Here is a 21,842-nt window from a genome sequence, read left to right on the forward strand (position 1 = left end):
TTCCAGGCTGAAAATACTGAATTCTTACACTGTGGTACATCCCCAAAAAGGTTTATCAAGATAAGGTATTGAAATTGGTCGCAGCGCATCACCTCTGAGAATGAATGCGTAAAAAAAATAGCTTTTAAAACGCAGTACTGCCGTCTGCTTCCCTCAAGCACGCGAGCTCGGCTTCCTGCCGCAGGCATGGTTTTCATGCGGGTACTTGGCGTTACATTATATTGCTATGTGCATTCCCCACATTTCAGACACACTAACCTCCTCTGCCTGGGCCCTTGGGCAATTTGTTGTGTTTGACATATTCTCCTTGGTTTTTATTGATGGCACATGCGATGCTCTCCTGCAGGCCCCGTTCCAGGAATGTATATCTGGATGGGCCAAAGGTGCATTTGGGTGTGCTGATGTGTGCCCAATTTTCGACAGTTCTGGAGGTACCCTACAACGTGGGATCTGGGGGCGCTGCATCATTGGCAGGTAACCCCCCTCTCGTCTACCCCAGCACACACCTCCCCACTGCAGCTTGCCTCAGACATGAGCTAAGCTCGTCACTGGGCCGTTTTCTTTTCACGGGCATGCCCAGAGTTTTGTCTGAGCAGTAGAAAAATAGAGAAAATTATCTAAAGGCGGTATTTTTCTCCCTATCAGTACACAAGTAAAACGGCTATTACTAAAACAATGCACTATAAAATGTATTCTAGAGATTTGTGGTTGATCCCTGACTGATAATTAAACAAAAGGGAATAAAAATCACTTTTGCCAACATGGAGGATGCACTTAACTGTTGCTTTCTCTGTGGCCTCTTTCGCTGTTACTGGGAGGGCCAAGTGTCATGTTTGGGTGGGCCTGGCCCACCCACTAGAACCAGGCCTGGCCCACCCACTAGAACCGGGCCTGCTCTCCTTCTATTCTACCAGCTGCGCTGAACCTCACATTAATAAAAGGCATTTTTAGGTCTGGCTTTGCAGTACTGCTGTCTGCTATAGGCCTTGTTATCGTTATTCGTACTAGACTTTGGCTCCACCCACTGGCTTAAGCCCGTCTCACCTCATCCGATTTGCTATTTTGCTTCTTGGAAGTGCTTCCACTGGAATGCACGAGGGACTGCTTTTGACTGAAAACTACCCTCCATTATCACGCTGTTTGTCACATTCAGTTCCTTATCTCGTACATGCATTATCTGCAAAGATCAGTCCCTTTTTGCTACTTATTTCCAAAGCAATGGCAAAGTCAGGCCCAGGCTTTAATGTCAAACAGAACGTATGAGTGCAACACATGTAAACAGCATACTTTGTCAAATTAAAGCCAAACCTACTGGCTTTGACTGTGCTTGTTAACTTTGCCTTTTACATGGGTGAGGTCTACTCTGCCAGTCCACAGATGAAATTTACTGCCTCTCGGTAGCCCCCCTCAGAGTGCTGAAGCCTAACCGACTGGCGGAATAAAAACACCGAACTACAGAGCTAGTCCCTTAAACTACGCACCGTTTTCCCCAGGAAAGGGCCGAGAGAAAGTGCAGAAACATCATACCGAATGCGTTTAGTCCATGCTGACCTTGGGTGATGCGCTCTATAGGAAGTGCCGGCACCCTGCAAAGAAGTGCCGAGCCTCCACTCAAGGTTTTGTGGGTGGTTTAGCGGAGTGAGTCATTTTCACAGAAGGGTCTTCTCTTCCCTTTCAGTTTACAATATTAGCTCCCAGTAACTAAAATATGATCTGAATTTAACCACTTGCTCCAACAGGGCAAAACTATAGGTGATGAAATATCACCAAAGGCCCAATGAGATGTTGCAGTCTGACCTTTCACAAAGCACTGGAAAGCCATACTTCAGTTTAATTAAGGAGTGAAACAAAACCACGCCCCCAGTACGCACGCTTTTGGTAAGTGAACGCTCAAGGGCTGGCACCCTGCTCTGGGACCCCACATTTGGGAACCAGGTAGCCGTGGCCAGGGGTGAATGGTAGCTTGGCTTCCTTTATCTCACGCAGCCTACAGCGCTTCGAGGTCATCCTAATGGTAGATGCGAGCTTCAGAAATGCTCAAAATCTCTCAATTTCTTTCTTAACTACCAGATGATTGAATTAAACAGCACATCGGCTTGCTCCCCATCCCAATCCTACCAGGTTTTTCGATTCCATACATTATGCTGCCCAGGTTTCTTTTTAGTACAAAGGTGCTGACAAAGCATTATGTCACTAATTGCTAAGTCAGGGTACCATATAGCGCTAAGACACCCTGGCTTTTTTTCAACAATCAATGTATCAGTACCATTGGTACAGCTGAAGTCCTTCAAAACTACAGCTACCAGAATGCATTGGTTTCTGAAACAAAGCCCAAGACTGAAAAAATTACGATCCGGTAACAAGAAATTCAACATTACAAGTAAAGAAACAAACCTGGACTACGCGAATTACACGTGCATACTCCGGAGAACCCAGGTTCCGCCCCCTCCCTCGAACCTCCCAGCTTCCCCACCCTCGCCTCTCCATGCTCTCCGTTGCCGTTTGGCAGGAAAAAGGAAACGAGTAGCTGGGGACCACTTGTAGTACAAGCAGAGTGACATATTATACGAAACGGCGGGACCACAAAACACACATCTGAAGAGGAGAAAACATCTGTCAGCTGTTTGTGCACCGACCCGACTGGCCCCGCGCATGAAGGGCCTTCTTCCTCTCTGTGCCTGTCGGAAAATCTATTGTAGCACAGGCTATAATTAGGCAGACATGTGAAAACATTAATACCAGGAAAGCATTAACTAGGAAGTTTCTGAACATTTATTTACAGGAAAAGAAACGTCAGGAAAGTTTTGCGTTGTACTACTAAGAAAATGGAGGCACCATAAAAATAGGCACGGAGTACTCACCTCTTAGGTAACCGGGTGTTTCACAAGATTTTGTGGGTTCCACTCCGCTTGTGTACAGGTTGTGAAATTGTGTGGTGCACTAGAGCGACGTATCGGGGGACAACTTTGCCGTAGGTCAGAAATTCACCAAAAAACAACCCTACTCGCAGCCAAAAAGCTCTCATGTCTCCTGGGTCCATGTATTGGCAGCTAATCGAGGCAATGGTTTCTCATTGCACCTCGGGACTTGTAGTTCTTATTTTAGAATGGTGATAAAAGATGACTGCAAATCCCAGAATGCAAAGAAAAAAACATTGAATAAGGGACTCGGGAATGGCCCTGGCTCCCTTTAGTCTTCTGGTGAAAGGATACGAGCTAACACTATGTATTCAGGGGCTTCATGTTCCAGTCCTAGGTTTTTCTTTTTCAAATAGTGTTCTTGTGTGGCAGCCCAAATAAAATGAACCAGGACTGAAAGTCGCAATATGCATCAGGCTGGTAGTGAAAACCCCAGGACTCGAAAAACGTGTGTCTCGTGAAATGGAGTCTTTCGGTTGTTTTTGATCATAGGTCAGTCTTATATCACTTTTCTATTACACAGTGAAAGGGGTAAAGGGTAAAAAAAAAAAAAAAAAAGATTAATAAAAGAAGAAAACAGTTTCTAAAGCAGGTTAAAATTAATTTTAATTACCACCCATATATGAACTTGGGTGGCTCCAAAATTAGCTTGGAGAATATTAATGATAGATCATGGGCCCATAGGTCACAAACACAGCTACAGTCATCATATACCAAATTGCATGTCAAATCTATTTAAAAGCACGTTTGTATTTCTTTAAATTCGAAAACAGCACTATTGTAGCCTTAAGTGCTCAACTGCAGACTTAAGTAACCAGCATTTGCACTTTCAAGAGTTCAAGCTCTCTGTGGATCTTCCCCAATCACAGACTCAGGGCTTGATTTAGATATTGGCCGACGGGTTACTCCGTCACAAGAGTGACGGATATCCCATCTGCCAAAATCGAAATCCCATTATTTCCTATGGGATTTAGATGTTGGCAGACAGGATGTCCGTCACCGTTGTGATGGAGTAACCCATACGCCAGTATCTGCATCGGGCCATAAGGGCCTGATTTGAACTCGGCGGACTGGTTACTCAGTCACAACAGTGATGGATATCCAATCCACCGAAATCTAAATCCCATTATATTCTATGGGATTTAGACTTTGACGGATGTGATTTCCATCACCCGGTGTAACTGAGTAACCTGTCCACCGAGTTCTAAATCAGGTCCTTAGTCTTAAATGTCCAGTTAAGTCCCCCTTTACAGGAATCGCCTATCGCAGCCTTCTAATGCACCAATGTCCCCCTTAATGTCCAGTGCACTCTTCCATGTGCATTAATGGCTTTAAGTGCCCAGAAAGTAATCCTAATGCACAGATATACCCTCAGATCTTCGTTGCAGTATCCCCATGGAAATGCATTGATGACATCAGAAGCCTTCGCAGCCTCTTCAGCACAGGTTTAGCCTTCAGTTTCCAGCTAGTGGGGGGATGGCAGCGAAATAAGATGGCTGCTTTACAAACCCTGGTGCATATTTATACCTTTTGCGGCAAAATCCTTAGCGCCTGCTAGCCCATTCCACAGCGGCAGCCGGGCACCATATCTATGGAATGGGGCACGCGGTGCTAAGGATAGTCTAGCATCTAAAGAGAAGACACTAGCAGGGGGGATGGAGGTAGGGAAGAAGGCGCAAGTGAGTCAGAAATGAAGCTAGGCTGGTTAGCGGCAATAAATATGCTGCTAACCACCCTAGCGTCATTTCCTGACGCACTACCACCCACAAAATGAATCCTGTCTTATTAAAGACAGGAGTCGTGCCCACCACCCTAATGGGTAGCACAGGGGACCAGTGTCCCCTGGGCAAGGCCATAAGACCCAGGGCCAGGCCATGTAAGGGGCCCCCAATGACACATAACAAAATGATAACAATTAGAATTTATAAGAAATTAATAAAATAATAATATACTTAGCCGTACTTGCCCAGGATGGGGTCCCTCATCCTGTAGTGTCCCTCTGGTGTGGGTGGAGGTGTTCCTGGGGCTTAGGGTGGGCACATGTGCGCCCATTCTATGGTGTTAGGCCATGGAAATGCGTCCACAGGTACCCAAACGCCTGGTCTGACCCAAGCGTTAAATAATGGTGTTAAGCTGGCTTAGCGCCATTATTTGGGTCCGCCTACTCTGTGCGCATTGTTTCTGCGTTGGAGTATAAATATGGCGGTAGGAGGTTAGTGTCATGTGGACGGGAACGCCTACCTTGCATTTAATTAGCGCAAGGTAGTTTGCCGCATCCACAACATGACGGCAACTCCTATATTTTGACGCTAGATGGGTCTAGTGACAAAATATAAATATGGAGTTAAGTTTGCACCATTTTAGCGTCAAAATAAATGATACTAAAATGGCGCAAACCAAGTGTAAAAATGGCCCCAGATTTGCAAGAGGTGATCTCTTCACATAGTGTCACAAGGCAAATGTATCTCCACGCTGAGAGTGTGAAAATCAGAGTTGTGGGCATGCAAGACATCCCCACATCATGATGCCCTTCTGTTGATTAGGTGCAGTCATGAGTGGCCTGAGTTGGAGATTGTCGTTATGCAAAAATTAAGGACTGCAGCAAACGTGTGGGGCTGCCAGTTGTGCTCTTCCCGGAGATACCTGCAGCAGGTAACATGTGATAACCTGGAGGACAATCGGTGTCAATGCTGGCTGCCGTCTGCACATCCTATAAACTAATGTAGGTGCTTCAAAGAATGTACTCCTGATTTCTGCCACCTGAAGGTCAGGCAGCATGAGACTGGCCATTTTATAGCACAACTCACGCAATGCCTTTTCAGATCATTTATTACTCTTTCATGCCTATCAATGCTGGGACTCTATGACTGCCATTAACCCTGCTATTCTCTGGTACAACTAATCTGACAAACATTCTGAGGTGACTGAACTTTGGACCATGAAGGAAAACGTTTCAACACCCTGCATATGTCTACCTGATAGCATATTGTAAATTTATTTTTGTGTGGGCATATGTAACACAACCTTGATGTTACTAACAATTGTAAGGGTGCCCGAACCCCAGGAACTAGCCAGCGTGTTTGCCACCTGCATTTCTACTCTGCATTACTCAGAGGAACAGATGGAATGTCCATGGGCACATAATCCAACCCTGCAGGGGATATCTAGATTACGATGTCTGATGAGATGGACTGGGCAGTCAGTGAAAGGTTACCCCATGCATTCTACAAAAAAATATTAAAGATTATCTCAGGCAGTAAAGGTGAGCTGGTAAAACAATACTCCCAAGAACTCCAAGGATTACTCAACATAATCAACTGAGCCCAAAAGTGAGTGGATTGTTCAGGCTTCTAAAAGGCTCTGAATGGATGTGCTACTAGATATCACCCAATACCTTTCACTTTCTCAGCATACTATATCACGGGACCAGTCACTCAGGATAGCTGATGCAGTTCCAACTGAGGATCCCCGGAGAAGATGTGACCTACCACATCAGCTCAAGCTGCCACCTTTGGAACCTGGAGACCCTGGTTTGAATCCCAGCCTCTGTGCTACACTCAAAATTGTGTGATTCTGGGTAATTTACTTAATATCCCTGTGTATAAAGCTACCATGGATGAATGTGCACTCTCAGGCATAAAGTGGGCGTCAGGAGTAGATTCTTCGGAAGAAGTAAATCAAGAAGAGGTTTCACTTGGTATTTCAATTAATGACTATCAAACAGGGTCAAGCCTCTCGATAAAACAGCTTGAAAAGGAGCAGAGAGCATATGATTGCCCCTTTGAAATGCAACCACTGACTGTCTAAGTCTCATAAAATGGTCAGTGTTCTGAATTACAGAATATTCATTGCAGCCTAAACTAATTATATTCAGAGTAGGTATCCATTTTTGGTGGTATTTTTTCATATACAGAAGGTATGACAAAATGTGCTGTTTGGAAAGCACTGGAGATAAATCACATTTGTAATCATGGCCAGCCTGGAAACACAGATACGTGCGGGACACTGAACAAAAATATAATTGTGTGAGCAAGAGCTAGAAACCCATGAATACCTTTTTCCAGAAGTCATCCCGTAGCCCCAACCTACGGCATATAAAAATTGGGAACCCAGGTGGAGAACTTTGGGTTTCCACTTATTCACCCTTCACACACAGAATACATTTTATGCTTTCATGTTCTTGGTGTTTTTGAAACTGTGTGGTTGTGATTTGTAGTCATTTTTAAAACCCTTCACCTAATGCTTAAGCATCATACAGATACCATAGGATGTGGGTTGTTATATTCATGTTTATTTTGTTGTGTTCATTAGTTCCAGTTCTTCTCCCACCTTAACAGTCATTCTACACCACAAGATAGAGACATGACTGTGATGACCAGGATAGTGGACCCACTCTAAAGGGCTCTGATCCCACAACATGACAACCGAAAACATCCTGAAACACAAACACCTGTGGCCGGAAATGAAGCAAAGACATTCCTCACCCTCAACCTCAATAAACAGTGGAAGTAGCCTCAACAGAGGCACCCACGGCTTCCCTCAGGATGGTGTGTGGCAATGTTGGTCCGCATGAGCAGTCCCAGGAGGAGTGAGGAGGAGGTGATCTTCTAGACATGAGAAGACGATGGCCTGCTAGGTGGTAGAATTTTGGAGCAGCCAAATGTCCTCACCAGTTGCAGGAAACCATACAGCACTAGACTGGTAGGCTGAATGGGAATTCTGCTGCAGGTCAGTATCCAGCGTCGTTAGTGGCTGATTCATAGGTGCTGCTGAGGTCTGGTGCTGTGGGTCTCACACTGCACTCTCCCAATGGGCTGAGACAATGGCGGTCCTGTGGAACTCTGCGGAGGCACCAAATTGAGGAGATCAGTGGCAGGAGAAGAGTGCAATCCTGCTTTGGTGTCAACGCTGCTTTAGGAAGAGCTTCAACAGGCCAGAATTTGACGGCTGCAGACAAAACCTCCTTTAGTGAACTAACAGAAGTTGATGACAGGTGGAAGCAAACCACCAGAGTCCATGCAAGGATTGAGGAGGACAGGGGAGCACAGCGTAAAAGGCTCACCACCAACTAAAACCTGTATGTCACTAGATAAAAGAAAATCTCTGATACTGAGTGACTAGGGTGGCTGGCAGCCTACGCAAGTCTTAACTGACTTAGTGAAGAGAACTTCTGCAAAGGTGATAGGGTCAGTGGCTACCTGTCACAGACCTTGTAATCCTTGAGGAATACTGATCTGCAAACCCTTATCAAGAAATACCTCCACAATTCAACTGCTCATACTTCTTCCCCCGTGGCAATAACTTTGGTTTGCTGAATATGGGTGTGGGAGAGAATGCTTGAATAGTCAGAGAAAAGAATTGCAGATGAAGCTGTAGAGTGTATTGCAGTGGTCCCCTACATGAGACATCCTTGGTAAGAATCTCTCTGCTCAAAGTCATTGGGAGTTAAGGTGATGAAGTCTCAACACCACACACAGTAACACGAATAAGGTCTCCAAAGGAGACTAGCATGAGGCCACAACAACCTCTGACCTATGAGTAGCAACATATCATTATCACAGGATTGCAGGATGCGACTAACCCTGCCAAGCTGCTCCTCTCGATCCACGTTTAGCACTATTGTGAGCCATAGCTGCATAAAGATTGTAGCAAAGCCCATCCAGAAACTTGACTAAAATATTGACTGGTACCTTCCCCACCATCTACTCCAGGACAGATATGGCTCTCAGTTAAATTTGACAGAGAGACCAGTGACCCCGTACCGTTTATCTCCAGAAGTATAGCAAACCCATAGGTAAGGATAGTATAGGAAGGGCCACTGGAATTACGCAATTGTGTGACTGCAGCAATTTTCGCATAATTATAGATTTTCTGTATTTGCCACATAATCCATTATCTGCTGCATAATCTTCAGGTTTCAACAACAAAAAAAATTCTACCTCCAATGGTTCAAAAGTTACTAAAAATGCAGTGACACATGTTGCCTCATAGTGGAAGGCCCCCTGCAAAGGTTGACTGGTCACCTTTCTGTGCCTTACTACTATATTTGGATGTTGAGCATGTTCTAATGAGGTGCAACCAATACCCAGACAGTGTTACCAAGTTTAAAAATTACAAACTAATGAAGTAATATTATTACAAAAACTTAATACCACATAATTCCACATAATTTGCCCTTTCTTGCTGCATAATCTACTCAATACTGACACATAATTTGGCATTCTCCTGCCGCATAATTCCAGTGGGCCAGAATATGGGGAACATTCTCAACTAAGAGAGGTTAGACAACTATGCCCAGTATGGTTCCTCGGTGGGAGAAGTTCCCTCCTTCACTGCTGACTCAGCATCTGCACACCGATTTTCAGTTATATACATGGGCACCATCCTGCTGGCCATCCAGTAAACATCAGCACTAGAAAAAAATGCAGAGTTGGATTGGAAGCAAATCTACTGAGACAGTTACTGTGCTCTGCTGTAGACAGGGTCACTGGGGGGGATGGCCACAATTCAGAATTGGAAGACTCAATAAATTAACTTCAAAGAGGATGTTGGGGGATCCATCCAGAGGATTTCCTTGGAAAGTGGATATGTGGAATTGTCCCAATGGAGAAACTCTCCAACTGCTTCATTGTAGAGAGGGCAGGACACTCCCTCCAGTGCAATTGCCCTCAAGCCTTTCCTCACCCAGTGATAATGAAGATCTTGAACTTCAAGGATGGAGAACTATTTAGAACTAAGTTCTGTCCAATTTGAGTCAAACAGCCTCACACTATTCCTAGATTGCACCAAGAAGGTTCAACTGCAAAGGAACTCTTTTGAAGAGGTCAAACACAAGCTACAGGTGATGATCATCTGTACCATCATGTTAGACCTGTGAGTTCTTGGAATGGGTTCCCCCGTCTTTTTGCCTCTGGCCTACTGTTTTTGATCCTGTGCTGAATTTAGTTTTTGCTGTCTTTAGGACTCTGGACACGTTACCTCTGCTGACAAGTGCTAAAGTGCAAATGCTCCCTGTCTAAATTGTATTGGTGATTGTTTTCTCCATGATTGGCATATTCGATTTACTAGTAAATCCCCAGTAAAGTGCACTCTGTGTGCTCAGGGCCTGTAACTCAAAAGCTCCTAGTGAGCCTGCAGCACTGATTGTGCCACCCACATGAGTAGCCCTGTAAATATGTCTGAGACCTGCCACTGCAGTGTCTGTGTGTTCAGTTTTAAACTGTCAGTTTGAACTGGCAAGTGCACCCACTTGCCAGGCCCACACTTTCCCTTTTACTTCATGTAAGTCACCCGTAAGGTTGGCCCAAGGCAGCCCCATGGGCAGGGTGCAGTGTACCTAAAGGGTAAGACATGTAGTAGTGTTTTATGCATTTCCTGATAGTGAAATACTACTAAATTGCCTTGAAAAATCCTTTAAGAGTAATTTCCAATTGGGAGCAGATAGAGATTGGGAGTTCGGGGTCTCTGAACTCACAATTTAAAAATACATCTTTTGGTGAAGCTGATTTTTAAATTGCAAGCTTGAAGATGCCACTTTTAGAAAGTGGATATTTTCTTGCTTAACCATTTTGTGCCTCTGCCTGTGGAGTACACCTCTGGGTCAGAATTGCAGTTGGGCTGCTTGTGAATTCACTCTAGAAAGTCACACAGAGGGAGCCCAGGTGTGCCCTGCATATCCTGATGGGTCTTCCTGGGCTAGAGTGGTGGGAGAAGCTGACACTTGCACCTGAATAGGGCTGTGTCTGTCCTTACACAAAGCAGTCTTCAAACCTCTGGAGTGTGTCAGGGACCAGGGCAGGAAAGGCAGGGTCTTGTGCACTACAAAGACTTTTCTTTGATGTTTGCCCACTTCAAAGGCAGAAATGGGTATAAGTACTGGACCTCTGCACCCCCCGAAATTTAGAATCCTTCTAGACTGAGGACATTCTGCCAGGAAGAAGAGCTGGATGCTGTACGGGAAACTGCCTCTCTGCCTGTTGCTTTGCTGTGCTGGCCTTTTGCTTGCTGCTTCTGTCAAGGGAGTGAAAGGACTGAACTGTGCTTTATACATCCTGCATTCCACTGTTCTCTAAGGCCTTGAACTGAGCTTGCCTCCTGTTAAGAAGTCTCGGGGACATCAAAGACTTCATCTGCCAGTGCCCGGGCTATTCTGCTAAGTGTCCTGACTTGCCAAGTGGTGCCAAATCCAGTCCCTGGGCCCTTGGAGGTGGAAACTGTTAATGCATTGGCGTTCCACAGCAAAAAAAAAGACACAGCGCCTGCCTCACGGCTGACGAATCGATGCAGCACCAGTCTTGCAGCAGAAGAATCAACATATCGCCTGTTTCATTGTGGATCCATCAACACAGCGTGTCTGAATCATTTTCCACACATCGTCCCTGGGTGTCATTTTCTCATTGAGCCTGCACTGCAGTAAGGAACCACCTTATCACCTTCCCTGCAAGGAAAGAATCAACGCATCGCCTCAGCTGTGAGGAAAGAATCAACGCATCGTCTCCCCTGCTCAGTAATGAAACAACGCACTGCTTGGTTTTCTGACGCATCACCTCCTTTGCGGCCCTCATCGTCTTTGTTTTTAGACTCATTCCAGGTACTGTGGATTAATAAGATACAACCTTTGCTTCCAATGGATTAAGACTCATTTAAACTTTTTAAAATGATATCTTTACTTGCGTGTGTTGGATATTTGTTGTTTCGGTCTTGTTTTATTCAGATAAACATTGGCCATTTTTGTATTATTGTGTGTATACAAACAAGTTACACATTGCCTCTGAGATAAACCTGACTGCTTGAGCTGAGCTATCAAGGTGATGAGCAGGGGTTGTCTTAGCTGTGTAACTCTCTTACCCTGACTAGAGTGAGGGTGCCTACTTGGACAGGGTGCAAACCTCTGCCAACTAGAGACCCCATTTCTAACATGTGTCAAGATAAAGGTGATCTTCCATGTTAAATGTTTTTATTTTGAAATGCCAGAAACATCACAGGAGTGAGTAGAGGAGACACCAATGAGGTGACAAAGAAAGATTGAACAAAATCTACATGCCATCTGGCCAAAAGGTGCAAAGGCTTGACCTAAAAAAAGGCACAGACAGTCCCGAAAGAGACATAACGGAAGAGATGCACCCAGGGGGGCAGCTGAGACACCAATTAGAACAACTCGTTAGACCAGTACTGACTGGCTCAGACTCCTCCCTCTCTAAGAAAGAAGTAATCCAGTGGAATCAAACAGAACTGACGGCATCACCAGCAATGAAAATAGAGGATCCCTCAGAAAAACAAATGAAATCTCAACAAATTACTGATTGTTTGTCACTGGCAGTGGCGGCATGAACTCCTTTCTTCGACACTCTCCAAGCCGGCCTATAGAATGCAGAAAAAGCCCAGAATATAGAGGACTCTGACTGAAATTTCTCTTTCCTTCCATTACATTTTTTCTCAGACAAGCAGCCTTAATGTCTACAGTTGTATGACAGATGCAAAACAGTTGTTTTGATGTTTTTATGCTTCAGATCATTCTTCTGACATCCTTACAATCAATAAGCATCACTGGAGATCTAAATGACTCTTCACAAGAGATGGATTACATCTAATATAAGTGTCTCTGCAGGAATGTCAATGGCCTCTTAGCGAAGTCAAAAGGGAGGCAGTGCTTTAAAAAAAAGCAAAACAATATGGCACAGAGGTCCTTATAATCCAGGAGGCCTCTTTGTAGTTACATGTTTGGCTCAGCATACCATTCTTGCTTCACAAGAGGCTCTGAGGTGCCATTCCTTTATAAACACCATTTCCTGACTGATTTCTCCCACACATGTACTGACTGGCTGCGAAGATACTTGTGTTGAGTACATTATACAGGTGAAACTGTAACATTTCTGAAGATGAATGCCACACTTCCATTGTCTGTGAGCTTTCTGCAATTGTTGGGCTCAAACTAATAGCAGTCTCTATGGAGCTAATAATCATAGGGGTTGATGTTAATGAAGGTATATACCATATGTGTGGTCCCCACTCCCAATCAGCCGGTGGGCAAACTCCCCTATTCCCCTTTGCAGCTTCAGTCTGTGTAATGTCTAGCAAACACAAACTTCTCTGGGGCCCACAGGTTCTTGTTATGGATACATCACATCTTTTTTTCGGTAGCTGAGATGGGAGGAGTATCAGACACCCTCATATATGCTCAGTCACAAAAGACACAGGGAACGGAGAGGATGCGCATGTGGCAAATGACCTCCTGGTGGTTGTTGAAGGAAAAGTTTAGGAAGGTGGTTAAGTAACAAGCTGAGTAGTACTTTAAAGGTAATGGTTGGGTGACTCTCAAGCTGTATTGAGGGAGGCACTCAAACTGGTGGTAAGTGCACAGCTCAAGGATTCTCGTCCAAGTACAAATGAGATAAACAGGAAAAGCTCTCTCTGCTTCAAATGGAGCCTCAAACCTGACACTGCTGTGATGAGTCACAAGAAAATCTCCACTCCCTGAACCAGGAGAGACTTGCTTATCAACAATTCCTAATTGAGAAGGCCAAAAATATGAAGCTTGCACGAGAAAACATAATCTATGAACAATAGGATAACATGGTAGCATTTCTACATTGTCCGGCATGAAGAAGGGAGGAAAATGGATACATGGGGTGTAAGTGATGTGGAAGGGAAGATAAAGAAGACCGAATAGCAGTAGCTCAGAAATCCACCAAATACTATCAAATGTTTTCTGACCTTAGAGAGCATCAGTCCAGAGTACAACTCTGTGCTTTCATTGACTTTCTCACCCCACACCCAAACTATCCCATGCTGAATGTGATGCCCTAGGTTGTGAACTGTCAGGAGAGAAAATATCAAAGGTCATGCTCAGCTTCACACGGGAAAACCCCTGGGTCCTGAGGGTATACTGGGTGCATTCTACAAATGCTTCTCGTGTCTTTTTATGAACACCTAGTTAAAACGTTCAATGCCCCAAGGCAGGAAATCAGGTGAAGGCATCATAACTACCCTCTTGAAACCTAGGTGCCAGTGAATAAATGTGACTCAGACAAGTCTACTTGACTTATTAATGTTGAAATCAAGATCCTGGCTAACGCTTTAGGGAATTAGTAGCTGACAGGCATTCATGATCTCATACATCAAGACCAGAAAGGTATTATGGTGCAATAGACCACAGGTCAAAACATCAGACTCCTTTTTAATGCCTTGCTATCATTCTAATAGACTTTGGGAAGGCATTTGACAATATCAACTGAGACTCTATGTTTCGCTTTCTATGCAAGATAAACTTTGACCCAAAATTCCTCACATACATCTGCTTACTCTACAGCAGACCTACTGGAAGAGGATGAATCTGCAGGATAATATACCACTCCTTTCTCATAGGGCTAGGTTCTCATCCGGATTGCTCTCTGTTGTATCTGTTGGAGGTGATCAAACCTCTGGCAGCTAAAATCCACTTTGATGAGGAGATCAGTGGCTTCTGCAGGACATGAGAAAAGAAAGACTATGTCTATTTTTATGCAGATGACCTCCTTCTATATCGGAGTTGTACCAGCCTGTCAATGACCATGAGCAGCACAACTTCCAAAAGGGAGTGACAATCTAGCCTAGCAGACAGAAGACACCGAAGAATGTGTGAGGAATTTGCTCATTTGGATTTTTTCTTGTAGCTTCAAATATTTGGAAACCAGAGTATGGATGAAACATATCATCCCAATGTTATAAGAGCCAAAGAAAGGCCTGGACCTTGGGCATCCTGACCTCTATTTTATTAAAAAGGATAGCACTGGTTAAAATGAAGGTGTTATGCCCACTGCAAAACTTCCCCTTTAATATTCGCCTCTCTTTTCTAAATATATAACCTCTCTTATAGAGACTTTCGTCCGGAAGTCTGAAGTATACCTGGTGAAATGCTATAAGTCAACATTTGATGAAGGCCTGGGAATAGTCGACTTTACCTCTTATTACACTTAAAAGTTCCTAATGATTGGATATTTGAACTGAGAAACCAGACTTTAACGTGAAGCTATAGGAGGACCAAGACTTACAACTCACTTCTGTATTTACCGTAGGCTGTAAAGAATTACACAGATTCTACAATTAAAAGAAAGATGAACACAATGCGTTGCATTTTGAGGCTCCTTTCAGACACATGAAGTGTGTTTTAAGGTTAAATATTTAATTTGCACATGCCACAAATGGAATTGTCTCCTGGCAATTGTATAATAGATGTTCATACTAGTTAGCATAATGAGACTCAGTCAAGCATAGAAAGATGAATGACTGCTACAATCACTACTACCACTAATAAACTTACCTGGTGCCCTAGTCCTATTAATGCCTCAAAGTGCTGGTGACCTAGACCCCTGTAGCAGGGATGACTTGAGCAAATAGCAGAACTCTCTTAAAGAAGGACTAGTGCAAAAGAATATTCAGTACTCTTTTAAAGGTAGACAATAATTTGCATTGTATCCCCTGAAATATTGGGGTCACATCCAGTAGAATTTCTATGCCTCAAAAGGAAACTGCAATCTTTTCAGAGAAAATGTAAACTGGTAGAAGTCCCTCACCTTACCCATGGTTAGGCCTGTGTCAAGAATGACTTAGGCATCAGACAAACCTATCAGAGAAGCTGTCAGTAGGTACACACAAACACACATTGTTAGTTTCCAGCAAACTAATATTTAAAATTAGCTCTTCTCCTACAAGTTTTGTGAGTAAGAATTATTGCTTTGAATATTCAAAACTTGAGAACAAGATTAATAAAAGGGTGAATTCTAAATACTCGTCAATAATTTTTCAGCACACATTCCTAACCAATTAGCCTAATCCCTTCCTATGTTTTCACTAGCCGATACAGGTGTCCTTGTTATAGAATATCTATGCTAAATCGTGAACAGCCGTGCATGCCTTTTTGCCATAAGATTAGAAGACTGCCATTCCTCTCTCAGTATACTTCTAGCAATCGCTCCATTTACTGTTCACCTCCCCAATTATTGGTATATTTTATACCTTTCTTTTACATGGTAGTCTATGGTGCGAGGATGGATCAGGAAATGCTCGGCTCTTGTTCTTGTTACATTTGATAGAAAGCAATGCTCCCATTCAGATTTCATGAAGCACACAGAAGCTGCCACCACGATAGCAATTTTTAGCTGTAAAGTGCATCCACAGCTTCAATGAAATCAAGCTACCACAGAGAGAGGAAAATCCACTCTCTGGCTGTTTTAACCTGAGCAACAAGAATATATGTAAGTGACAACTGACCACACATCATTTAAAGCTGTAAGATCCACGCTGGTATTGAGGAGGTCTACCTTCTAACCCCTACTGTCATACACTTCAATGCACTATGTGCCCAAAGAGTAGTCATGTTAACATATAACAAGGTCCTTGTTTTATGTAGCATTATAATAAACAATTAGTGAAAGCTTCGCCCCATGTGTCACTTAGCCAATGTATGGTTGTTTGGAAGTTTGTATAGCCATGTATCACAAAGACTAGTAAATGGGGACATGATATGCCATGTAATCTAAGTGATGGCCATCATTTTATTACTAGATCATTAAAGAGAGTGGGGAGGACTGTAGCCAAAGGGGTTTGACGGATTAATCTGGGTCCAGACCATATAAACATTAAAATGCTAGCAACATATTTTGAAACAAAATATCTAGTCTTTAACTGAGAGCACATGTAGTTACTTTCTAGATGAGGCCATGTCGGGAAGCATCATATACCCTTTGCACTGGTGTAAAAAAGCACAGGGCAAGCTAGTTTGTAGCATTTAGGAGCTTCTGTAATATAAAGTTGAACAGTCAGATAGTCAGTCCCTATCACAAAAATATGTTTGTATTGGGGCAAACTGAAGAAAAGACAGTGTGAAACCAACAATGTGATGTATATGTGGTGTTTAAACATAATTTTATGGGATTCAGATAGATTTCTTTCAGGTAATCTTAATCCATTAAAAACATTTTTGAAAAGTAAAGCAAACTGATATTAAGCACTTTTTATCGTGTATTTATGCAGCAAGATATACAGAACAGGCTGGTTTTGTGTCAAACACAGACCAATAGTTCACATTTGAAAAGCGGAGGAAACATTGTATCTCAGATTGAATGAGAGCCATGGCCAACTGACTGGATGCAAACACCCTTGAACTTATTAGTGATAAAACAGATGTTCTTGTCTTCGACAATGGGCCGTCCTGGCCCACTGGCTGCGGGCTAGAAGATCTGTGTCATACACACACTCCTTCCATTTGTGTCAGCAATCTATGTGTCATCCCAGCTTTTGTATGAAACCCATACTGACAAACTCACTAACACATCTTTCCCCCTTAGGAGGGTCTGTTCGCTCAGGATATTACCATAGCACCATTGTTCAAGACACTTATCCTAATATGACTATGCTTCTTCAATGTGTTCTACCTTTAGGTTATCCATCCTATTCTCCCACCCAACTATCAGAATGCTGCTGCCCACTTAATATTCAGACTCAATCGATACAGTAGATACTTCATTCATCTTAAAACTCTTCAATGGCTGCTCATTCATGTGAGATGCATTTTTAAAGTTCTTTGGTTGTCTCCCAGAGTGATATTCACTTCCTCTTCTCACTGTATGTCTCCTCTTTTCACTCATTATTCAATTCAATTCAAATGATTTATTCCAAGAAATAAATTCTTACAGAAATACTACACAAGTTCAAATTCACAAGTGGTACATTTTGAAATCATAAAATCTTAATACACATCAAAAAATACCTCCACAGCTAAAATGTAGTTTCAAGGGACAGCCCACTATATCATACACCAAACACATCAGATTTTTTAACGGTGCATCAGTTAGCCTATTAAGATGCAGGACTTCGGTAACAAAAGTACAATCCCCAAGCCAACTCCAGGGTGACTCCAGGGGCTTGCCAGCTAGCTCCTGTCTGTGCCTGAGGTCTCAGGAGCAACACCATGCTTGGGACTGCAACTATTTCCCCCTGTCTGGCCTGCCTGCACTACTAAAAAATAAACCTGCCGAGGTGCGGGCAGCACTCCGTCTCCTCCAGCTCCAAGCGCAGCTCAGGACACCTCCTCACCTCGACGGCAGTGCTGTGTGCCACACTGCTCCCCCTGGCAGGGCCATATCTGAGTGTGAGACAGCGCTACTCACACCCACCTTGCCATGCAGCTCTGCTGTGTGCGGTCCGCGCTCCCCTCTGCGAGTTACTGAGCATGGCCACTGAACTCACCTGACTCCGGGCTGCTCTATCACGCCACAGTTATCAGTACTGCACCCTGAGGGTCGGACAGCCCACCGGCATCTCTTGGTCAGGGCAAGGTGCCTCCAACTACCTCTAGAGCCGCAACACGGTCAAAGGAGCTGCAGCTGCACTCAGGGAGACGCCTGGGACATAGTTCTCCCAAGTGACGCACCCGCAGATTTCACTGACATTACTTTGCCAATAGCCTTGTCGCACCGGAGCAGTGCGAGGCCCCTAAAAGGAACATTATCATGGATGACTAAATATTTTTGCCCTCAGGAGGAGCCTCTCAAACACCTGGTATGTGTACTTAATACACTTAAAGTGCCCCATTCCTTTCCAACCACTTTTACCTCGATTGTCTGATCGAAATATTATAATTTTTGCCTTAATTAAACCTGATAAAGCATCTCTATTTTTATTATACCTCTGTGTGGAGTCTTTTCCTTCTGTGGTAGTTTTATTGTAATTATTACCTACATGTTGCACAAGAACTTTACACATTGCCTCTTAAGTTAATCCTGACTACTACGTGCCAAGCTCGCAGAGCATGATCAGAGTTTCATTTAGTTGTGTATCTGACTTGCCCTGACTAGTCTAGAGTGATAGGTTCTGCCTGCTTAGTTGCATGCTCTAGCCAACCAAATACCCAATTTCTAACAAATAGCGCTTAAAGTTCATCCTTAATAAATCTATAGCAGGATCCTTTCATGAGCATACATATCATAGCCATATGAGTACAATTAGCCCAATAGGAGTGTAAGAAGAATACAATCTCAGTTATAACTAATAAAGGGCAATGTGCAGGGTTATAGTTCCCAAAATCTTACACCTATCCGGCATTACTAAAAGTTCCAATTCATCCAGTTTCAAGGTCAGTTTAATACCCTAGGCATCCTCCTAAATCAGTCTGCATCCTCCAAGATAATTCAAAACTCATCCATATTCGAGGCTAATGGACTAATTTCTCAACTTCAAGAACCTCCAGCTCAGTCATCCTCCATAAAATCACTAGATTTTGCAAAACTCTCAATGGCTTAGAATTTGTTGTACTTGCTGCCAAAGCCTAGTGTGCACACTGACCCACTTATGTTATAAAAGTTGTTTGACCTCTTTCAGCAAACTACTGAAAACTCATCTCTTTTCTAGCTAATTTCTCTGAGACTCATATTGTTTTCCTTTGGCCAATGCCAGGACACCCTTTTTTTGCCTATTCTCGTGCTCTACAGAATCTTAAATGACATCAGATTAAATGACATTGATTGGATGTCCCATTGGGGTGGCACATGTGCTGATGGTTGTATGACTTGCAGCTGTTTTGAGCGCATGGTGGGGTCAGAAGCTAAGTCCAATGTGTACTTCTGGAATAGGTTAAGGTTGGGCGAGTACAGTTTGATCTGGAGATACTGTTGATGACTGCGCACCAATGTAGTACAGGGTAAAATCTCTAGGTGTTGAAATTTAGGGCCAGATGTAGCAAAGGTTTTTACCCATTCTGTGTCTATGGGAAAAAGTGTTCCTACATATGGCCCTTAATGTATTGCTTGAACAGAAGAACAATTGAGTCATTAATCTACAGATATTTGTATGTAAATATTTGGAAAATTGCATTGTAAAACACGGGTCTACAGGGTTAACCAGCCGAAGGTTCGTATGAACCAGAGAATTAAGAACAGGAAAAAGTAAATACCTCCATTTTAAAATACAGCTCCAGTGCGTAAACCTTCTCTAAGCGAAAAATTGGTCGAGAGCATGAACGAAACCACTGGAAAAGAACAGCTCGGCCGGATGCCCCTTCTCCAGGCAATAAACCTCAGTGACTGAACGAGCATAGATTTAAATGCAGACTGTTATCGGAAGTTTTTAACCCGTAACTTTTTCCTAGTCGCCGATGTTGAATCTGAACATATAAATTAATACACATACGTGAATATTAGCCGAATTCTACAGGAGTAACATCTTTTAGGCCATGGCCTTGAATAGAAACACGGATGAATACATCTCTGAAGTGCAGATCAGGCATCCCCATGGGTTTAATTCGTATGAATGAATGACTGAATTAATGAATGCGCATCCTTATATAGTGCATCGCTACGAGATAACCATATGCCCTTCTTACTGAATGATATGAATGGAAAACCCGCGTCACCTTTACGTCACTCACGACTGAGCTCGAGGTGTGACCTTTACAAGGCGGACAGCCCTTACCCACAAGGAATAGTACCCTCCGTTTCTCGTGCAGCTTCTAAAGCTCAGCAACTCACATCGCCTTTCTCCGGCATTTTCAAAGGGACATAAACTTACCTCGTATTTCTCGGCCAGTCTGGGATGGAGCGCGCGCTTCCGGAGAGTTCTGGCGCAGCCTCCGTCACTGAGTAAGAGGAGGGCGCTGAATACGGTCACCAGTACATGGGGGCCGCTGGCCCCAGGCCACCTCCGTGCCTGGTGGGCCATACCTCTGAGGATGTTCAGGCAGTGGAGAGACCGGCGCCTCTGGCCTCTGTATCTGTAAGAGCTCAGTCCTCTGGAGTGCAGCTGCACCCTTCTGTCTGCGCACCCTCTGCCAAGTGTTGCAGGAGGCCGGCCGGGAGATAACCGCCCGCCACCTCACTGAAGTCCCGGAGATCAGATGAGGCGCATCACTGCACTGCACCGAGCTGTACGCCAAAGCCCACGTCCCCGGGCTGGACACATGCCGCTCAACTTCAGCTCCGGGAGGGTTATTTTTAGAAAGTCCCGCGGCTGCAGAGACAGCCCCACATCTGGCCCAGCGAGCAGTTTATTCAAAGGCAGAGCATGGGATCGGATGACAGCAGGAAGGAGGTATTATTCAGCAGAGGGGTGGGCTGTCTCCGGCGCGGAACTTTCTAACTTTACAAGTTTTACCTCTTACCTTTCTGTAAAAGGGCGTGCATTCAAAAGGAGGACTGAGAACCCAGAGAAGCCAGCCCTTCTCAGAGGCTGGTAGGGCTGGGGAAGACTGCCGCTATGTGACTGTAGGGCAGCATCTTAGCCAATTGTGGACTGGTCTACCTATAGAGGCGAGCGTGGCAGAGCGACCAGTGCCCCTGATAGCGGTAGAGTTGGGAGGAATGCCTCTCACAATGTGACTTTAGAATGGTATCTATCCAAAGGTAGACGAGACTAATGGCAAAGACGGGAGTTTCAGAAAGGCCAGTGCTTCCCAGACGCTGGCAGGACTGGGGAAGATTGCCTCTAACCATATGACTATAGGAGGGCTTCTTATCCCATGGTGGACTGGCCTGCCGGCAAAAGCGAGAATTCCAGAGAGGCCAGTGCTTTTTAGAGGCTGGTAGGGCTGGGAAGGCTGCCTCTTACTACGTAACTGTGGGAGGATATCTTATCCAATTGTGGGCTGGTGTCCCGCTGAGGCCAGACTTCAACAGAGATCAGTGCTTCTCAAAGGGCAGTAGGCTAGCAAGCAGTGCCTCTCACAACGTGACTATAGAAAGGCATCTATATAAAAGATGGACTAGCCTGCTGGCAAAGACGAGAGCTTCTGAGAGGACAGTGCTCCTCTGACACTGACAGGACTGGGGAAGAGTGCCTTTAACTATATGACTATAGGAGGGCTTCTTATCCAAATGTGGACTGGTCTGCCCGCAGAGTTAAGAATTCCAAAGAGGCCAGTCCTTCTTAGAGGCTGGTAGGGTTGGGAAAGGCTGC

The 21,842-nt window shown here is 44.2% G+C and overlaps 1 protein-coding gene across 1 annotated transcript in view; it reads right to left on the bottom strand.

The window, feature by feature from the left end:
• WFDC1 (WAP four-disulfide core domain 1) overlaps nt 1–21,408 on the bottom strand; it is a 229,139-nt gene extending 207,731 nt beyond the window's left edge. Inside the window, exon 1 of the mRNA XM_069217183.1 lies at nt 20,460–21,408. Within this exon, the coding sequence (XP_069073284.1) occupies nt 20,460–20,609 (150 nt within the window). The 5' untranslated portion in view covers nt 20,610–21,408. The remainder of the gene's footprint in view (nt 1–20,459) is intronic.
• Nucleotides 21,409–21,842: the final 434 nt, after the last annotated feature.

The sequence above is a fragment of the Pleurodeles waltl genome, chromosome 12 (genome assembly GCF_031143425.1).
Source record: "Pleurodeles waltl isolate 20211129_DDA chromosome 12, aPleWal1.hap1.20221129, whole genome shotgun sequence".
NCBI lineage: Eukaryota > Metazoa > Chordata > Amphibia > Caudata > Salamandridae > Pleurodeles > Pleurodeles waltl.